Source organism: Lithobates pipiens, unplaced genomic scaffold (assembly GCF_037356315.1).
Source record: "Lithobates pipiens isolate NorthernLeopardFrog02 unplaced genomic scaffold, aLitPip1_a1.2 Scaffold_27, whole genome shotgun sequence".
In the NCBI taxonomy this organism is placed as follows: Eukaryota; Metazoa; Chordata; class Amphibia; order Anura; family Ranidae; genus Lithobates; species Lithobates pipiens.
In genome coordinates, this window is record NW_027507788.1 from 193,987,686 (window position 1) to 194,007,570 (window position 19,885).

Sequence of the window (19,885 nt, forward strand, 5' to 3'; positions counted from 1 at the left end):
TTCCCTAGATTGTTTCACATAGCTTTATGTTCCCTTGGGCTATGTAAGGCTTGCTCTTTTGTGGTCTTCTGAATAGCCAGAGATAAGCAATTCATGGTATAGAAAGCACCATTTTTGTTCCACCAAGACATACTCTTTAAAGCACATGTATTAGGCATGAGCTTGGGCTCGTCTCTGGGTGCAGTCAGAACCCAAGTTAAGCCAAATGAAAGGCAGCTGTCAGTGTCAAGCCAGTCAACTGCAAGAAGGGGATTCCGTGACCCGCTGACCCGGGATTCCGTGCACAAGGGATGGGGATGCACGTGACATTGTTGACCTAATATGGCCACAATTGTTTTGGACACGTTAGAGGAGGGTTCAAACACAGGTTATCTTACCTTCTGTGCCCCATTGGAATGGTTTCTCTTCACTTTCTATTTTGAAGTTCCAACAGGAAACGAGAGGAAAGTGAAGGGAAATTACCATCTTGGACAGTTGTCACTGGAACGATTCACCATCTCCTCTTTTTTTTCTGGTGACAACTCAAAAATGTTGGATTTCCCATCACTTTTTGCCTCGGTGACAATGGCCAGCAAGACAAAAAGAGCAATAAAAATTTGATGGAGGGTCTATCCCACATGCTATCTGAAACTAAACTAGAACATTTTTTCTTTACATAGTTTCCTTGTTTACTAAATGAGTACATTGGCACAGTGAAAGTCAAAGAGAGAGTAAATCACCTGTGGCCAAGGGGGTCATTTCCACCCAGATTTTAGAGCATGCATAATCATGATTTTTGTAACCTTGGTTAAGACACAACATTTTGGCATACATTGAAAAAAAATATTGTAAGTAGACTTTTTTATTTTTTCTTTAAGAATGAGAATTCGTATAAAGAACATGTCCTTCTTTCTCACACATACACAAGTTGGCTTTCTTTGTATGCACTGGTTGTGAATTAAATAGAAGAAATCAATGAGAGGATGACTCTGCATTTCTTTTTGGTTCTGGGAAGTCTGTGGTCCATTCTGTTAAGTTGTGAGTCACTGCACTGAGTCACTGGCCTCCATTTAGTGAACCTTATAGTTAAAGTATTACTAAAGCCTTGGCTTTTTTATTAGAGACTTTCCTCTCGCCCTATTAATCAGTTGCCAATAAGTAATTTTCCACAATACCATTAAACACTCATGTAAGTGATGCAATCTCCAGCTTCCTTCATGTGTCTTCCCCAAGCTTCTGGTCAATGAGTGTGTGCTCTGAATGTTAAAAAAAAAAAAATCCTTCCCTTCTCTGGACTACAAGTCCCATCATTCTTGGCGCCATCATGCCTGTGTGACGTCACCATGATAGTCCCTTGGCCTGCCTGTGCATGCTCAATGCAGGCAGTAGCGGGCGGTTTACTGTGAGCATGCACAAAAGGGTGGCTCCGGACCTTGCAAACCAAGGAGCTACCCTTATAATGGAAATCACTACCAGCGATGGGTGTACCTGGTGAACTGAGTAGACTGCAGAAGCTTTAGAAAAAAATCAGAACTGCCATTGGTTTCTTAATTGGGCGGGATATATTTAATATTACTTTAGGATAGATCAAAAGCTCCTTTGGGATTTTCACCAAAAAGGAAAAGAAATAGTACAATAGTTCTGCAATCATAAAAATAACATAAATGGCAGAAACTTTTTGTTTAACACTTTTAGTATTTATTTAGTATTAAGACTGTTTATTTAGTATTTATTTAGTATTTTTTCATGTCTTCATTAATCGTTGGGCTATGTAGAAGTGAACAATCGATTGCCACAGGTGGTTGCTTGATATTTTGAATGCAAACATGTGGGAGATCCAGTATTTACACACATAGGATAGTGTCACAGAGAGGCTTCTGGTCCTCTGCCTGAACCTTTTTCTTTTAAGCTCAACATTCAATTCAAAATAGAAGGGGGGAGATGCACTTTTACAGTCTAAAACTGATTTTTTTTATAACCCCTTTAATCAAATATTTTCATGTTACTTTTTAAGCACCAAATATTGAGCATTTTGTGTATATGGATGTTATATCATCTCTTATATGTCCTCTGAATTGCTTGCAGGTTAATATTTCTTAACTAGTGCCACCAAGTGGTCAATGTTATTATTACATGTTTGATTTTATTTTAGCTCTCTGAGAAAGGAATTCCGAGGTCATCTCATATGCTTACCTCGATGTACTAGCAGTACCATTAAAATAGAACTTAAGGCAAAACTTTTATTTTGGTTAGAACAAGGGAGGGTTCTAGCCCCTGCCAGATTTTTTTTTACATCTGTGTCTCATTGCAGAGATTTCCCTTCACTTCCTGTCCCATAGCCAAACAGGAAGTGAGTGAAGTCCCTGCAAATTAAGGGAATGCCCTTGGGACCCCCAAGTCACCAGAACTAGTATCCCCATCAGAAGATTTCCCCTCTATTACTTTTCTGGGGACAACCCAAAATTTGGTATTTTCTTTGTAAATTCACTTTCAGGGCTAATGGTACACAGGACAAATTAAAGAGGATGAATCTCCCTAACAGGGGCACAGACATCAATGAAGACTGATGTCCCTTCCCTCTCATTTATGTCTGTGCCCCTGTTAGGGAGATTCATCCTCCTTTATTTGTCCTGTGTACCATTATCATTGAAAGTGAAATTAAAAGAAAATACCAAATTTTGGGTTGTCCCCAGAAAAGTAATAGAGGGGAAATCTTCTGATGGGGATATGCCCCATCAATTAAAGAGGATGAATCTCCTTAACAGGGGCACAGACATCAATGAAAACTGATAAGCGTTCTAATCCCTCTCCACTCTAGCCAAAACTAAAATAAAAATGTTGCCTTTAGTTATATTTTAAATGATACCACAATGGATGGTATATATTTTTATTGAAACAAAAGTTTTTAAAAAATAACTATAACCTTGTTTTAGATATACTCTTTAATGCACCCGTATAATAAAAATAATCCGTACACAAAGCTTGATTCTTTGTAAAGTTTTAACTATATATATACAGTGGTGTGAAAAAGTGTTTGCCCCCTTCCTCATTTCCTGTTCCTTTGCATGTTTGTCACACTTAAGTGTTTCGGAACATCAAACCAATTTAAACAATAGTCAAGGACAACACAAGTAAACACAAAATGCAATTTGTAAATGAAGGTGTTTATTATTAAAGGTGAAAAAAAATCCAAACCATCATGGCCCTGTGTGAAAAAGTGATTGCCCCCTAAACCTAATAACTGGTTGGGCCACCCTTAGCAGCAACAACTGCAACCAAGCGTTTGCGATAACGTGCAATGAGGCTTTTACAGCGTCCTGGAGGAATTTTGGCCCACTCATCTTTGCAGAATTGTCCTAATTCAGTTACATTAGAGGGTTTTCGAGCATGAACGGCCTTTTTAAGGTCATACCACAACATCTCAATAGGATTCAGGTCAGGACTTTGGCTCGGCCACTCCAAAGTCTTCATTTTGTTTTTCTTCAGCCATTCGGTGGTGGACTTGCTGTTGTGTTTAGGATCATTGTCCTGCTGCAGAACCCAAGTTCGTTTCAGCTTGAGTACACGAACAGATGGTCGGACATTCTCCTTCAGGATCTTTTGGTAGACAGCAGAATTCATAGTTCCTTTTATCACGGCAAGTCTTCCAGGTCCTGAAGCAGCAAAACAGCCCCAGACCATCACACTACCACCACCATATTTTACTGTTGGTATAATGTTCTTTTTATGAAATGCAGTGTTCCTTCTACGCCAGATATACTTGGACACACACCTTCCAAAGAGTTCCACTTTTGTCTCATCGGTCCACAGAATGTTGTCCCAAAAGTCTTGGGGATCATCAAGATGTGTTGTGGAGAAATTGAGACGAGCTTTGATGTTCTTTTTGCTCAGCAGTGGTTTTCTCCTTGGAACTCTGCCATGCAGGCCATTTTTGCCCAGTCTTTTCCTGATGGTGGAGGCATGAACGCTGACCTTAACTGAGGCAAGTGAGGCCTGCAGTTCCTTGGACGTTGTTGTGGGGTCTTTTGTGACCTCTTGGATGAGTCGTCGCTGCGCTCTTGGGGTAATTTTGGGCGGCCAGCCACTCCTGGGAAGGTTCACCACTGTTCCATGTCTTCGCCATTTGCGGATAATGGCTCTCACTGTGGTTCGCTGGATTCCCAAAGCTTTGGAAATGGCTTTATAACCCTTTCCAGACTGATAGATCTCAATTACTTTCTTTCTCAATTGTTCCTGAATTTCTTTGGGTCTCGGCATGATGTGTAGCTTTTAAGGATCTTCTGGTGGACCTTACTGTGTCAAGCAGCTCCTATTTAAGTGATGCCTTGATTGTGAACAGGTGTGGCAATAATCAGGCCTGGGTGTGGCTAGAGAAATTGAACTCAGGTGTGGACAACCACAGTTATAGTATGTTTTAACAAGGGGGGTAATCACTTTTTCACACAGGGCCATGATGGTTTGGATTTTTTTTCACCTTTAATAATAAACACCTTCATTTACAAATTGCATTTTGTGTTTACTTGTGTTGTCCTTGACTATTGTTTAAATTGGTTTGATGTTCCGAAACACTTAAGTGTGACAAACATGCAAAGGAACAGGAAATGAGGAAGGGGGCAAACACTTTTTCACACCACTGTATATATATATATATATATATATATATATATATATATATATATATATATATATATATATATATATATATATATAAAATCTACACATCTGTATATTTATACGATATTGTACAATTCTATAAAATTTTAGTCACATCTAAAATAGGGCTGCAACTAACGATTATTTTCATAATCGATTAGTTGGGCGATTATTGTCCGATTAATCAGATAAAAACCTCAAATTGTGTGGTATCTATATGCAGTGGTAAAAATAAATACTCAGCTATATGGTTGGGGAACAAAATATCATATATATATATTGTGTGTGTGTGTGTATGTATATATGTATGTATGTATGTATGTGTGTATGTATAATATATATATATATATATATATGTGTGTTTGTATGTATAAATCATATTTATAATCATTTATATACCCTCGGGTAGGATATACACAGTATTTAACTGGGAGTCGAGCAGACATGAAGCTTTTAAATAAAGCTTTTACATTAAAGTAGTACTAAAGGCCGAGACTTTCTTTTTTTTTTCATGGATATAATCATTTTAGATATAATGCACAATACTGGAATTTTTTTTACTTTAACCAGTTGCCGACCGCCGCACGCCGATGTACGTCGGTACAATGGCACGGGCAGGCATAAGGACATACATGTACGTCCCTTGCCTCCCGCGGGTCGGGGGCCCGATCGGGCCCCCGCCCGGTGCCTGCGGCGGTCGGTATTCGTTCGGGAGCGATCCCGGACGAGGGGACGGCCATTCATTCATGGCCACCCCCTCGCGATCGCTCCCGACGAATAGAAATCCCCGGTGACATCACTTCCTCTCCTGTAATGTAAACACAGGAGAGGAAGTGATGTATTCTCTCCTCCGTGTCGGTATTTTTCGTTCCGACACGGAGGAGAGCGGATCAGTAAGTTGCACCAACACTCTACACACACAGTAGAACATGCCAGGCACACTCACACCCCCCCTTTACCCCCCGATCACCCCCCCAATTACCCCTGCCCCCCAGTCACAGTGACACCAATGTTATTTTATTTTTTATTTTATTTTTTTTTGCATTGGTGTCATTTGTGACTGTAATAACTGTTAGGGCAGTTAGGGTTAGCCCCCTTTAGTTCTAATGTACCCCCCTAACCCCCCCAATAAAGGTTTAACCCCGTGATCACCCCCCGTCGCCAGTGTCACTAAGGCTGGGTTCACATTGCAGCGGTTTATGAGAACGAATGTGATTCGCACCGCACTGCAGTGCAAATCACATCCGATCTCTGTGCGATTCGAGTTCAGCCATTCGCCGCACCCGCCGCAAATTCGCACGGGACCCTTTTTTTGGCCCGCAGCAGAATCGGATCGCATGGGTGTTCACACCATGCGATCCGAGTTTGCAGATCTCACTGCGATATGCGAACTGATCTGGGGGTGTCAGTAACATTTCACTGACACTCCCAGCAGTTCGCATAGGGCAGTGTGAACTGCCGCCGGGAGGCATGCGATGCGGGAACCCGCCGCGGATTCGCGGCGTTTCCGCATCGCTCCAGTGTGAACCCAGCCTAATAAGCAATCATTTTTCTGATCGCCGTATTAGTGTCACAGGTGACGCTAGTTAGGCAGGTAGGTATTTAGGTTCGCCGCAGCTTTTTATAGCGCCAGGGACCCCCATATACTACCGCATAAAGCCCCCTGATTGCCCCCTAGTTAACCCTTTCACCAGTGATCACCATATAACTGTTACAGGTGACGCTGGTTGGTTAGTTATTTTTTTATAGTTTCAGGGCACCCGCCATTTATTACCTAATAAAGGTTTAACCCCCTGATCACCCGGCGGGTGTCATTTGTGACTAATAACTGTTAGGGCAGTTAGGGTTAGCCCCCTTTAGTTCTAAGGTACCCCCCTAACCCCCCCAATAAAGGTTTAACCCCGTGATCACCCCCCGTCGCCAGTGTCACTAAGGCTGGGTTCACATTGCAGCGGTTTATGAGAACGGATGTGATTCGCACCGCACTGCAGTGCAAATCACATCCGATCTCTGTGCGATTCGAGTTCAGCCATTCGCCGCACCCGCCGCACCCGCCGCAAATTTGCACGGGACCCTTTTTTTGGCCCGCAGCAGAATCGGATCGCATGGGTGTTCACACCATGCGATCCGAGTTTGCAGATCGCACTGCGATATGCGAACTGATCTGGGGGTGTCAGTAACATTTCACTGACACTCCCAGCAGTTCGCATAGGGCAGTGTGAACTGCCGCCGGGAGGCATGCGATGCGGGAACCCGCCGCGCATTCGTGGCGTTCCCGCATCGCTCCAGTGTGAACCCAGCCTAATAAGCGATCGTTTTTCTGATCGCCGTATTAGTGTCACAGGTGACGCTAGTTAGGCAGGTAGGTATTTAGGTTCGCTGCAGCTTTTTATAGCGCCAGGGACCCCCATATACTACCGCATAAAGCCCCCTAATTGCCCCCTAGTTAACCCTTTCACCAGTGATCACCATATAACTGTTACAGGTGACGCTGGTTGGTTAGTTATTTTTTTATAGTTTCAGGGCACCCGCCATTTATTACCTAGTCTCACTAGTGTACCCCTAAATTTAGGGGTGTCTACTTTCCAAAATGGGGTCATTTGGGGGGGGGTTTGTGCCATCTTGGCATTTTATGGCCTTCAAAACTGTAACGCCCTTAGAAAGCCTGAAGGCGGTGCTTGGTTTTCGGGGCCCCGTACGCGGCTAGGCTCCCAAAAAGTCCCACATATGTGGTATCCCCATACTCAGGAGAAGCAGCAGAATTTATTTTGGGGTGTCATTTCACATATGCCCATGGCATGCGTGAGCAATATATCATTTAGTGACAACTTTGTGAAAAAAAAAAAAAAAAAAAAAAGTTTGTAATTTTCCCGCAAGTTGTGGCAAAATATAAAATATTCCATGAACTCAACATGCCTCTCAGCAAATAGCTTGGGGTGTCTACTTTCTAAAATGGGGTCATTTGTGGGGGTTTTGTGCCATCTTGGCATTTTATGGCCTTCAAAACTGTAATAGGTAGTGAGAAGTGAACTCAAAAATTTACGCCCTTAGAAAGCCTGAAGGCGGTGCTTGGTTTTCGGGGCCCCGTACGCGGCTAGGCTCCCAAAAAGTCCCACATATATGGTATCCCCATACTCAGGAGAAGCAGCAGAATTTATTTTGGGGTGTCATTTCACATACGCCCATAGCATGTGTGAGCAATATATCATTTAGTGACAACTTTGTGTAAAAAAAAAATAAATTTTTTTTTTTTGTCATTATTCAATCGCTTGAGGCAAAAAAATAAAATATTCAATGGGCTCAACATGCCTCTTATCAATTTCCTTAGGGTGTCTACTTTCCAAAATGGAGTCATTTGGGGGGGTTTTGTACTGCCCTGCCATTTTAGCACCTCAAGAAATGAGATAGGCAGTCGTAAACTAAAAGCTGCGTAAATTCCAGAAAACGTACCTTAGTTTGTAGATGTGACAACTTTTGCGCAAACCAATAAATATACAATTATTGACTTTTTTTTACCAAAGACATGTGGCTGAATACATTTTGGCCTAAATGTATGACTAAAATTGAGTTTATTGGATTTTTCTAATAACAAAAAGTAGAAAATATCATTTTTTTTCAAAATTTGCGGTCTTTTTACGTTTATATCGCAAAAAATAAAAATCGCAGAGGCAATCAAATACCATCAAAAGAAAGCTCTATTTGTGGGAAGAAAAGGACGCAAATTTTGTTTGGGTACAACATTGCATGACCGCGCAATTACCAGTTAAAGCAGCGCAGTGCCAAAGTGTAAAAAGACCTCTGGTCATTTACCAGCAAAATGGTCCGGTCTGAAAGTGGTTAAATCATGATTGTAATGCCTTTTATTGCCTCCAGTCTATCAGCCTCCAGCTCTGGGTTCAGATACTGATCTTCCCTGCACAGACCCCTAAAGTGATTGTAAACTTTTTTTTTTTTTTTAACAAACTTTTCATACTTACCTGCTCTGTGTACAATGCTTGCACAGAGCAGCCTTTTATCTCCTCTTCTGAAGTCCCGCATTGGCTTTTCACATGTGTCTGGCTCCTCCTGCCTACAGAGTGCCCCTATAGCAAGCAGCAAAGTTTAGTATAGGAATCACTTAATTCCTTCTTCTGCCAGGCACTACATGTCACATATTCACAAGCTCTCAGGCATTTACTGGCATGTATGAATGATGTAGTGAGCTGTATGTGTGCTGCACTGTGTATACTGACATGTATGGAGGGTGTACTGAGCTATATGTGTGCTGCACTGTGTATACCAGTGATGGCGAACCTCGGCACCCCAGATGTTTTGGAACTACATTTCCCATGAAGCTCCACTACAATGCAAGGTGCCAGAGCATCATGGGAAATGTAGTTCCAAAACATCTGGGGTGCCAAGGTTCGCCATCACTGGTGTATACTGACATGTATGGAGGGTGTGCTGAGCTGTATGTGTGCTGCACTGTGTATACTGACATGTATGGAGGGTGTACTGAGCTGTATGTGTACTGCACTGTATTTCCCGATATGTAAACAAATAATGCATTCTTTAAGCAGGCCAACTTATCGGTTGTCCAACTAATCGATTATGAAAATAATTGACAGCTATTTTCAAAAACAATTATAATTGATTATGTTGATTAGTTGTTTTAGCCTTATCATTAAATAGCTTATACATGTTATTGGGTTGTTATCATTGTTAAAATTTTGTAAAGTGCATCTTTCATTAAAATAATACCTAGTGATCCCGCCATGAAGGTATTTTACAGGCACGTCCAGTTGTCCTCCTGTATTATCACCCAGTCACAAGGTCTTCCAAGGGAGACTACAAGTGGGTGTTTCAACACGCATCCCACAGGCAGTGTCACCGTCAGGAACACCACCGGGAATAATGTCTTTCAGCAATTGTTGGTGGGCATGTTTGTAGGCAGAAAGTTGCTGCAAGGAGGCTACAGAGGATCACAAGCACAAAGATGTCACCAAAATTGCATTTTTATGATCTACCAATGTTGTATCTTTAGGGCCAGTTCACACCAGATGCAGTTCTGTTTTTTCTGCACCAATACAGTCAGTTCCGGGCAGTTTCTGCACCGGAAACTGACTGGTGTGAACTAGAGCCATTGGAATACATGGATGCATTTTTAGTGCAGAAAAAAAGCACACGGAACTGCGTCTGGTGTGAACTGGCCCTTAGGGTTTACATTTAAAGTTCATAGTAATAATGTATGTGATTTAATTTTAAAACCATAACCATCAAAAAACTTATGAAGAAATCGTATCTAGAACCAGCACTCACCTACGACCATGCCTTGAGTCTATTGGAGGGCTGGCCAGTTTCTTGCTACTATGACAAATAGGATATCTCCTCTGAACTAGCAGCAATCTCCAGGCTAGCTATGCAAATGAAACCATTTGACTTCATTCAAGTGAAAAATAAAATCAAATCAGAGCAGAATAAAACACAGACAGTTAAGGGTAGAAATGTTAATCTCTTGGGGAAATAAATAAAGCAAGTGGGGGAAATTCCCAGACTCCCGCTGCGAATGGTGCACTCAATATTTCTTTTCTTCGCTCTTCTCCACAGTTCCTGCTACTTTTTTAAGGTTAATGGAATTATTCTGTGCAATGCATCTTTTAGGAGGCTGCCATTGTCTGTAGCTTTACACTGTGATGTCCATTGGTAAGCCTCGCATGAGAGTGCCAATTCACCACATGAAAAGCCCAGTTGCTATGATACTCTTTAAAATGTGGACATTAATTGCCAATGACTGAGCTCCACCATGAACATTGGGAACGGTCTTTAATTCGAAGCACTCATTTTATCATTTTTTTTTTATTATTCTAAGCATTCAGATTAGTAATGTTTCGGGAGAAGTATACAAATTTTTTTTTTTTTTTTTTTTTTTTATTCAATACTTTATTCTTAACCTTATTCAGTCTATTATTGTGATAAATGCTCAATGCGTTTTATATTATGGCACGTGAGAACTTGTCAAGTATATTTAGACTACTTATGTTTGATAATTCATCCAAATGGACTGTCAATAGTGGACCTATTATCGTGGCGGCAATAGATACAAAGCAACACAAGAGTTGAAATACTTATCTCAGTGATTCTCAACCAGGGTTTTGAGGAACCCTAGGGTTCCTCCAGAGGTTGCTAGGGGTTCCTTTGGCATTGCGCAATTTCTGCTAAGTTCCCACTGACACCATTGATCTTTTTAACCATCTGTAAGGAGGTAATTCTTCCCATTGACCACAAGTGTAAGGACCATTCTTCCCACTGACCATCACACTAATGTATCATGAGATGAAGATTTTTAATTTTTAGCCGGGGTTCCCCAAGACCGGAGAACTATTTCAAGGGTTCCTCTGTGTTGAAAAGGTTGAGAAAGACTGACTTATCTGGTGAAATACTACTCCAGGCTTCTTTCAGTGTTGCTTACACAACCAAAGTGTATTCTGTCCATTTGATCTTTGAAGTAGAAGGCCGGCTAATCCTCTCCTTCAGCAAAGGGATCATGTGACCGTATGCCTAGGATTTGGATTTTCTGAGTAGCACTGGAGGTAAAATGGAACATTTTCTCCTTGAAAGATGAGCATTTTTGCTCTGCTGCTTCTCTTTATTTACCCTTCCCACCAGGATTACCATGCTTTCACTTAAAGCCTCATACACATGGTGAGAGTCTTGGACAAATGATCATCTGTTTTTTTTTTTTTTGAAAATGAAGAGGTTACTAAATTTACGAAAATTCTTGTACGACAGAATACAACTTCCGAAGTGATCTAATGTGTTGTATTGTATTGCATTGTATTATTTCATTTGTGAGCATGCATGATTTTGCTCTTCTGATTTTTTTCAAATGAATACTGTCATGATTAAACTAAAAACATGCGATCTGGTTTCGCATGAGATAAATTTTCGCATTTGTCCCTTCGGATGAACGTGATGGGCTCTAGAAAACGATTTTTTTTACGATTGCTTTGAAAGTAGTATTTTTCATCCGGTATTCTGATCGCGTGTACTAGGCTTAACAGTTGAGTCTGGATTTATTTCAAGACTAGGGTATGGAATATAGTAAAAGGGCCCCTTAAGATACAGTATAAGAGCCCATCTTTTGAAAGCTTAAAAAAGAATTATGGTGAAAGCATTTTTGGCCATACTTCTCTTGTCGGTTACAGGAGTGCACTTACTTTTGCTCTCCAAAATCAAAATCAGTCAACAGCAGACTAAAGCCCACTGTTGGACATCACAGATTCACTCCAGGCTCCGTAAGGTTCCCAGTCACTTTGTTGGGATCCACACACTTGCATGATAGCTGGCTTTGGCTCTCAACGCGAGTGTTTCCCCTCTCCAGCTCAGTGCTCCAATGAGCTCTGGATTGGGCAGAGTGGAGAGCGGGGACTGACAGTCACCGCTCTTCTCTCCAAGAAAACAAAGAGCTGAGTGATAGCTCAGTTCCTTAGAGCCAGTGGGGGACAGCTGCAGCATGAAGGTGAGTATGTGTGTTTTTTGTGTTTGTTTTTTTAATATAGCCCATACATCTCTTTTAGGAGCGTATTCACATGGGCATTTCTTATGTCACAATTGTTTTTTTGCCAATACAGGTCAATGGAAATGCAAAAGCAGCTTGAAGTAACTTGATGTAGGTGAACTGCAAGTAAAAGTTACCTGAAAGTGTGCTGGGAGGTGTACGAGGGGAAAGTAAAGTTATACTTGTTAAATAAAGTTTTACTTTGGCAAGGTTAATCTTTAGATGAGCAAAGCCAAAGTAAAGAGTTCCCCTTTTTGTCCATTTTTAGTACTATCTGTGTTAGTACAGCTAGAGCTCCCAAAAGTACTTTCATGGGACCCGGTCCATGTGCGTATGTATTGAAGTAAAAAATCTATCAACTGCCAATATTTTAAAACTGAAAAATATATGTAATTATCATTTAAGTCATGATATTTGTAGAATCTAATTGGCATAACACAAAAAAATATTTGTTCCTGTGGGGCCTCTGTGCTAATATATTGGTTGGGCCAGTATACCATAGAAAGTGTTGAACGTCCAGACTTCACACTGGATGGAGTTACATAATACAGTATGTTTGGGTCCACTGCTCTCTTTAGATGCATTCATAAGTACATTACCATGAAAATAAATGTGAGTGTCCTTGGATGACCTGACAATAGGACAGATTAGAAGGAGGAAGGTGGGGGAGGCAGTGTGACCCAGGAGAATAGGATTGAATTGCAGCAAAGTTTGAAAACCAGAAGCGGCGTGTTTGTTGGCAACATCAATGTGGAGGTCATTCCTACTTAGTCTGCATTCTAGCAAAAATCTTCTACTTGGCTCAACATAAACAGGAAGAAACGATTGTGTTTCTGTTACCAAATATTAAAACTCCAGACATAAAAAGCATAATTCTAACATAAAGCTAAACAAATTTCACCTTTTTTCTGTGGTGACTATTTAGAATAATGCATTGTTATCACAGTGGGAAGAAACAATGAATTTGATCTTAATGTGGACCAGAAATCTCTAAACTACAGCTTAATGTAGTATTTTTTTTAATCGGGTAGTTTATTGAAAAGTCAACAACCACACAAGGAAAAAAAAAAGTGGAACATTCCAGAGAATCCATACTCAACGTTCACCATTAGAAAGTGACTACATAGCAATGTTATGACAGTAGCATATGCATAATACAACCCGCAAAGGTTTGTCCCACGTGCACTACACTTCAAGCAGCATATGAGAAGAGCCCCACCATTAAGTCAAAAGATCTGACCACGAAATTTGGGATCATATGACATTATAGTAGGAGTCTATCCAGTATTAGGTCTATAGGAGTCGGTCCTGGTATGGCCAACCAACTCCACCACACTTTTCAAATTTATACGGGTTACTTTTATGTTTGTATATGAGTTTTTCATGTGTCCAAGTGTAATGCCCACCTGATCCCACATCTGCAGTGAGGGTACAGTCTGTAAAATCCAGGATAAGTTTACAGGCCTGGAAAAGAGCCCTACCAGCTGCCTGTCAAATGTATACCTCCTGCACCACATCCTCTAGAACACCTAGGAGACGGGGCTTGGGATCTAGAGGTATATCTATATGAAATGTATCATTGATAGTCTTCACGATTAGACTCCCAATGTCTGTGGAATTTTGGGCAATGCCACAGCAAATGTATGAAGTCTCCCTTTTCTCTACAACACTTTGGGCATGTGGGGTCTCATAAGCCCATAATATACATCTTTTGAGGCAAGTGGTGTACCCTTAATTTGTATAGCTGCGATAATCTATGGGAAACATTCAGAGAGCATTCATGCACCACCTCCAAAGCCTCCTCCCAATGGTCAACTGAGATGTCTTCCATGTCCTGCTGTAGTATTTTATTCAGCCCTGTAATGTCGAAACTCTAAAGAGTGGACTCTAATGTAAGGGGGGCTGTAATGTGTTGAATCTCTGATGGGAGCTTTGATGCATGGAGGAATTCTGATTTGGATTTGTGCACCTCTTATACCAGAATCCATAACAGCCAATCGTTTAAATTCACAGTTAAAAAAAATTGATTAGTTAACATGAGTTACTTTACAGTTTGATCATTTCTTTATTTAATAAACCCCATCTTTGAGAGCTTTGCCATCTTCAGAACAGTATGGATTGTAGGCCTTTGAGATAGTGAGTATTCTACATTCCTTAACTGTAAAAAAAAAAAAAAAAAAAGCCCCCTACAACTTGATTTTAGTGAAAAGAATCTTATGGCAGCCATCACTCATACCTATGACAGTTCCTACTTTTCACAGTTTAAACATCGAGAGGGAGTTGGCATAGCTACTTTCTCTTTGCACATCTTCAAAGAAGGATTTCAACACAGACTATGGAGGGGAAAACTGCAGACTGTACACAAAAGGAGGCCTTTTTTGTAGCCATTATAATAAAGGGGGCCTGCCTATGGATATGTGGCAGTAGAACTTTCTGATGGCAGATTAGCATGCTATGGCACGACTTAAAGATTCACCGCACTGTTGATAGTCTGGCAGAACATGCTAGCACTAATTCCACCACAGCTCTAACTGGATCATAATACCTAAGAACTGTTCCAGCAAGTTGTACAGGAATGCAGTAAGCAGTGTTGAAATGATGATCAACATGAAAGTACATATTCTTTTAATCCAATTTATATAGATGATTGAGTGAGGGAATAAATATTGTCCCAGAAAATCATCAATGTGAAATTTATACTCTACATACTACTACATTTATACATGTAAGAAATGCCATTTCAATATATGTCAATGTTCATTTTGTGTTTTGATCCTTTGCATTAGGCTGCCCTGCAAATTCCCTGCAAACTTGGACCCCTAGGTCTCTCTTACTATAGTCCCACGGCAGGCTGCAGTCTGAAAGGTCTCTTTAGTCTGACAGGAAATTCTATACAATTGTAATTATAGTAAACTGAGCAGCTGATTAGCATTAGCAATCCATTTTATTTGTCTCCTGGTAAATCTCTTCAAAGCAAATAAAAAGCAAGATAAGATATTGCCCCTCCCCCCCCCCCCCCCCCGGGGACAGCGTCTTGGAGAGTATGATGTCCTGGGACCTCATCAGATGTTTTCCGATCGTTTGTAGAGAATTCCGACGGACAAAGTGCCACACATGCTCAAATTAAATTATGAGACCAAAGCTATTGGCTACTAGCCTCTACGTAGTCCTGCCATACGCAATGAACGTCACCTCGTTCCGAACGATCTTTGTCCGACCGTGTGTATGCAACACAAGTTTCAGACAAAATCCGTCGGAAAGAATCTGACGGATTTTGTGGTCGGAATGTCTGACCGTATGTACAGGGCATTACTATAGCGTTGTTTTCCATATTTTTTCCCCAAAATATGAGTTCCTTTCAACAGTAAAGGCAGTACCCAGGTTACAAACTAGATAGGGTCTGTAGGTTTGTTCTTAAGTTGAATTTGTATGCAAGTTGGAACAGGTACATTTTTAAAGTTTTTTGCATAGCATAGGGAAAGGTTAACACCCTGTTTGTTTTGCTGTCTGTGCCCCTGTTCACCTCACGTTCTGTCCCTGTGACAGTTAGATTTTCAAAATGTTGGGTGGTTGTGTAAACCAAGATTGGTGATAAAGCTTTAGTGAAGACACCCCTGAATAATTTTCCCTTAATAACTGAGTGTGAATTTCCCTTCCTAGGGGTAGATTTCCTGTCACTTCCTGTTGTTTTCCTCTGTTTAAAAGCATTAACTGTATTTAAGGCTGGCCATAGATGGTGCAAATTTCTTTACAATTCCCCCATCAACAGACTGTGGGGGTGAGCGGGGGAAGCAGTCCCTGTCAGGAGAAGACAAGCAACCGCTTGCGATAATTACAAGCAAATCCGGCAGACTGGTTGTAACTTGGTTGTGGTTGTGTCCTGCTGAACTGTCCAAAATTCAAACAGTGTATAGCCGGCCTTAGTCAGATGTTTGTAACTCGGGGACTGCCTGTACTCCTAATACCAGCTTTTGGTCAGCCTCTCAATAGAGCTGGTGTCAGTCACGTCATGTAGTTGAAGATAACTTGTTTGGCCCAATGGATCTTTCTTTCTCCCTCCCTCTTTCTTTTGTTTTCGTTCTCTTTTCCTGTCTCTTTTTTTTTTTTCCAAGACCTAAACTGCTTCCAGGCCCCCAGCAGTTGCACAATCTATTATGGCTTTAGTTATGCCCCTTTTCAAGGCATTCCATCTAATAACTGGCCTCAGGGGCTCTTGTACCATATTTTTCGAGACATGAAGGCCTTTCAATGGTCTTTTACAATACCAAATTTAGGCACAAGATAGACAGGAGATGAGCAGGGAGGGGGGATGTTATGTACTCTTTAACTCATTACAATGGAGATTAGTGAATTGTCAATATCTGTGTTTATGTAATCAAGTCAAAGCTGACATTTCCAGGTTGGGACGTTTTCATGGTGACCTCCTATATGGGTCTAGTTAAGTTCTCCACCTTTCTTTATTTAGCACAGGAACTTTGGACTGGGTGTAGTAGAAAACCAATGCAATTTCTGCAGCGTCACATTGACAGATGAGTCTGAAAATTGATATATGTGTGCCTTGCTTGTTTGGCTTATTTTTGCTGCTAAACTAACTCTTTCTTCTCCTCTTCTTCTTAATGCACCTGCTTTCTGTAGAGCACAGGAGGCTTAGTGCCGGTAAGTAATGGGCTGTCACTCTGCATCTCATGTGCTCATTCTTCACCACCTCGTCTGTTTCATGATGTTGCATTTAATGTGCCGACTCATTCGTGTTTACTTCCATTCTGCAAATGATGTATCTTGTTCCCGGACTGTTTTGCTTTGTGCCACAAAAGAATTCTGCAATCTGATCAATGCATTGCCAAGAAAAACTAATTGTTTATCATTGAGATAATAAAATAAGAAAGCAAACAATTATGTTTGAAAAAGAACTCCTGGTAGGGCAATTATAATCTAACATGCTCATACACAGAGTCCCATATTAAACTGCTGAAAAATCAGATGCCCTTCAGGCTGATATCCTTACTATGTGTTTACCAGGGGGAAGGAGTGTATTTTCCTTTATAGCAATTATCCATAAAAAAAAAGAAGGTATTTACATTTTCTTGTTACTGTTCCACTAACCATGACCTATGATAGTCAGAAGAGGAAATCATTTAGCTCCTGTCCTGGGATGCAGTGGAACTCTTAGCCCTTGTACACACGGTCGGAGATTCCGTCAACCAAATCCGTCGGATTTTGTCCGGTGGGTTTTGTCCGAAACTGTTGCATACACACGGTCGGACAAAGTTGTCGGAAAATCCGACATGATGACGTTATTTCGATACGACGGGACTACGTTCACGCTAGTAACCAATAGCTTTGGTGTAGGAATTTGATCTGAGCATGCGTGGCACTTTGTCCGATCAGAATTCTCTACACATGATCGGAGTATGTCCGATCGGAGCATTTTGTTGGAAAATTTTACCAATAAGTTGGAAAACTTGGTCCGTCGGATACTCAGACGGAAACAGTCTGATGTAGACCACACACAGTTGGAATATCCGACAAAATGGTCCGATCGGACACATTCCGTCGGAATCTCCGACCGTGTGTACAAGGGCTTATAGTTGCTGTTGATTGGTTGGCTCCATTGTTTGAAACTGAGCTGCTCACAATAAGTTATGCATCACAATCTCGGCAAGATCCTCGATTTGCATATATTTTTTCAGTAGATAACATGAAAACAAGTGTAAAAATGGTATATGTTGGTAAACTTTTCCTTGCGCTCATCAAATTTTATTGGAATTCTCCTTTTAATTTATGAAAAGTTTGTTAAATCAGCTAATCTTTCTGCATTGGTTAGCACATTTGATTGATTGCTCTGTTTAGTTTGTTTAGAAGGAAGCTAATTTTACAAAGTGCAAACAAAGCCAACATAGGGCTATTCCGTCATAGATTTAAAACCCACAGTGGAGAAGAAACTTTAATACCATCCAGGGGTCTACATGGAACATCTGATCCTCTGTAGGTTTCAGCTTCACCCCTAAAACCTGGTATATAACTGGTACTGACCATCTTACTGTACCCATATAGGGGTGAGCTATGTTTTGCAGAAACATGTAGATGCCTGCTATTCATAGTAGGTAAGGCTTAAAAAGACACGCCCTACAGGTACATTTAAAGCTCATGCAGCCTGTTGAGGAAGGCATGATCTAATAACTATGCAAAAACACAACGGGGGAGATTTACTAAAACTGGTACACACAATCTGGTGTAAACTTTGACAATAAATCCTAGAAGCTGATTAGTAAATCCCTCCCAAAGTGGATGTGTAACCATGGATTGATTAGGCAGTTTTTAGTTTTTTTTTACTTCCGATGGGAAGATTTACCTTTCATTCCTGTTCTACATATACAACAGAAAATGAAAGGAAACTTCAACGAGAAGAGAAATCCCTTCCTATACAAGCCATATATAAGTCAGATGAAATCAGCTTGATAGACTTTGGTTACAAAATCAAAGGAGAGGGGTGGAAAATTGCTGACCGAACAGTGAATGCATCAAATCTATATTCTGTTGTACTGACTGGCTGAATACAATAACCGACAGGGGAGATTCCTTTACCCAACTTGATTAGCTTGAATGGGGGAATCAAGTGATTTCTCTTTCAATTTGTGGAACTGAACAAGAGAATTGTAGCCACATTTGTCCAACTTTGGGCAGTAGTTACTGGTACTAAGTGTCCTTAAGTGGAACTTCAAGTTCTGCTTTTCCTCTCCCTTATTTTTTTTTTGGGGGGGGGGTGGGGTTGGCAGCAGGGGAACCTTATTTTTGACAGGTACCCGCTCTCACTTCAGGTCAGATTGCCGCAACGATCCAAGCAGAAGTTCCACCCCAACCACCTTCCCTCGCAGCCTTTTGGGACAGGTCACATGTCCCAGGAGACACCGGGACCATTCACGGGGCTCCCGCAGTTAAGATGCCGATGACTGGACCAGAAGACCGGCAAAGAGCCAGGCCGGGTGAGGAAATCGTTGGATCCTTGGAGTATTTTTTTTTTTTAAGTTAGCAGCTACAGGTTTACAGGGTGAAGATCCACTTTAACCCTTTACTTGAGGACAATTTACTCATCCGCTTTGGTTACATTTTGGGATCTCGGTATACTTTTTGCTTGCAAAATTTTTGGATCATTCACCATTAATTACAATTTTACCACAATTTCGTGAGGCATAAATACCAGTAACTTCAGATTACTAACGCTAGATTTTTGTTCAAATGTGTAGCGCTTGTTTTAGCAAGGTTTGTTGGGTAAGGTATGTTATTTTGCTGAAGATACAAAGGTTTGTACTAGGGTTGACATCCCTGGAGATGTCTGTAACAACATGAAATATGATTTGGCATTGCTGGAAGATTGGTCAAAGCAGTAGAAACTGCAGTTCAATGTTTCTAAATGTAAAATACTTTACCTAGAGAAAAAAAAATCCCCTGAGAGAGTATAACAGTGGGGGTACAGTGTTAGCCAGCACTACAGAAGAAAAAGATTTGGGGGTAATTATTTCAGATAACTGCAAAATGAGCAAACAATTTGACCAGGCAGTGGGAAAAGCAAATAGAATTCTAGGATGCATCGCTAGAAGGGTTACCAGCAGGAGCAAGGAGGTCCTGAATCCCCTATATTAATTTTTAGTGAGACCCAGGCATGTACTGGCCATTGGGACTACAGGGAGTTTCCCGGTGGGCCGATGGCTCAGTTGG

General features: G+C 41.0%; 1 protein-coding gene across 6 annotated transcripts in view; it reads left to right on the top strand.

Moving 5' to 3' along the window:
- The window catches only part of AGRN (agrin), a 713,847-nt gene that overhangs the window by 187,687 nt on the left and 506,275 nt on the right, over positions 1-19,885 (top strand). For 4 of the 6 annotated variants that reach the window (XM_077458091.1, XM_077458095.1, XM_077458096.1 and 1 more), the window contains exon 3: positions 16,805-16,825. The exons of the other annotated variants lie outside the window; for them this stretch is intronic. In XM_077458091.1, the coding sequence (XP_077314217.1) occupies positions 16,805-16,825 (21 nt within the window). The remainder of the gene's footprint in view (positions 1-16,804; positions 16,826-19,885) is intronic. 6 annotated transcript variants of the gene reach the window in all.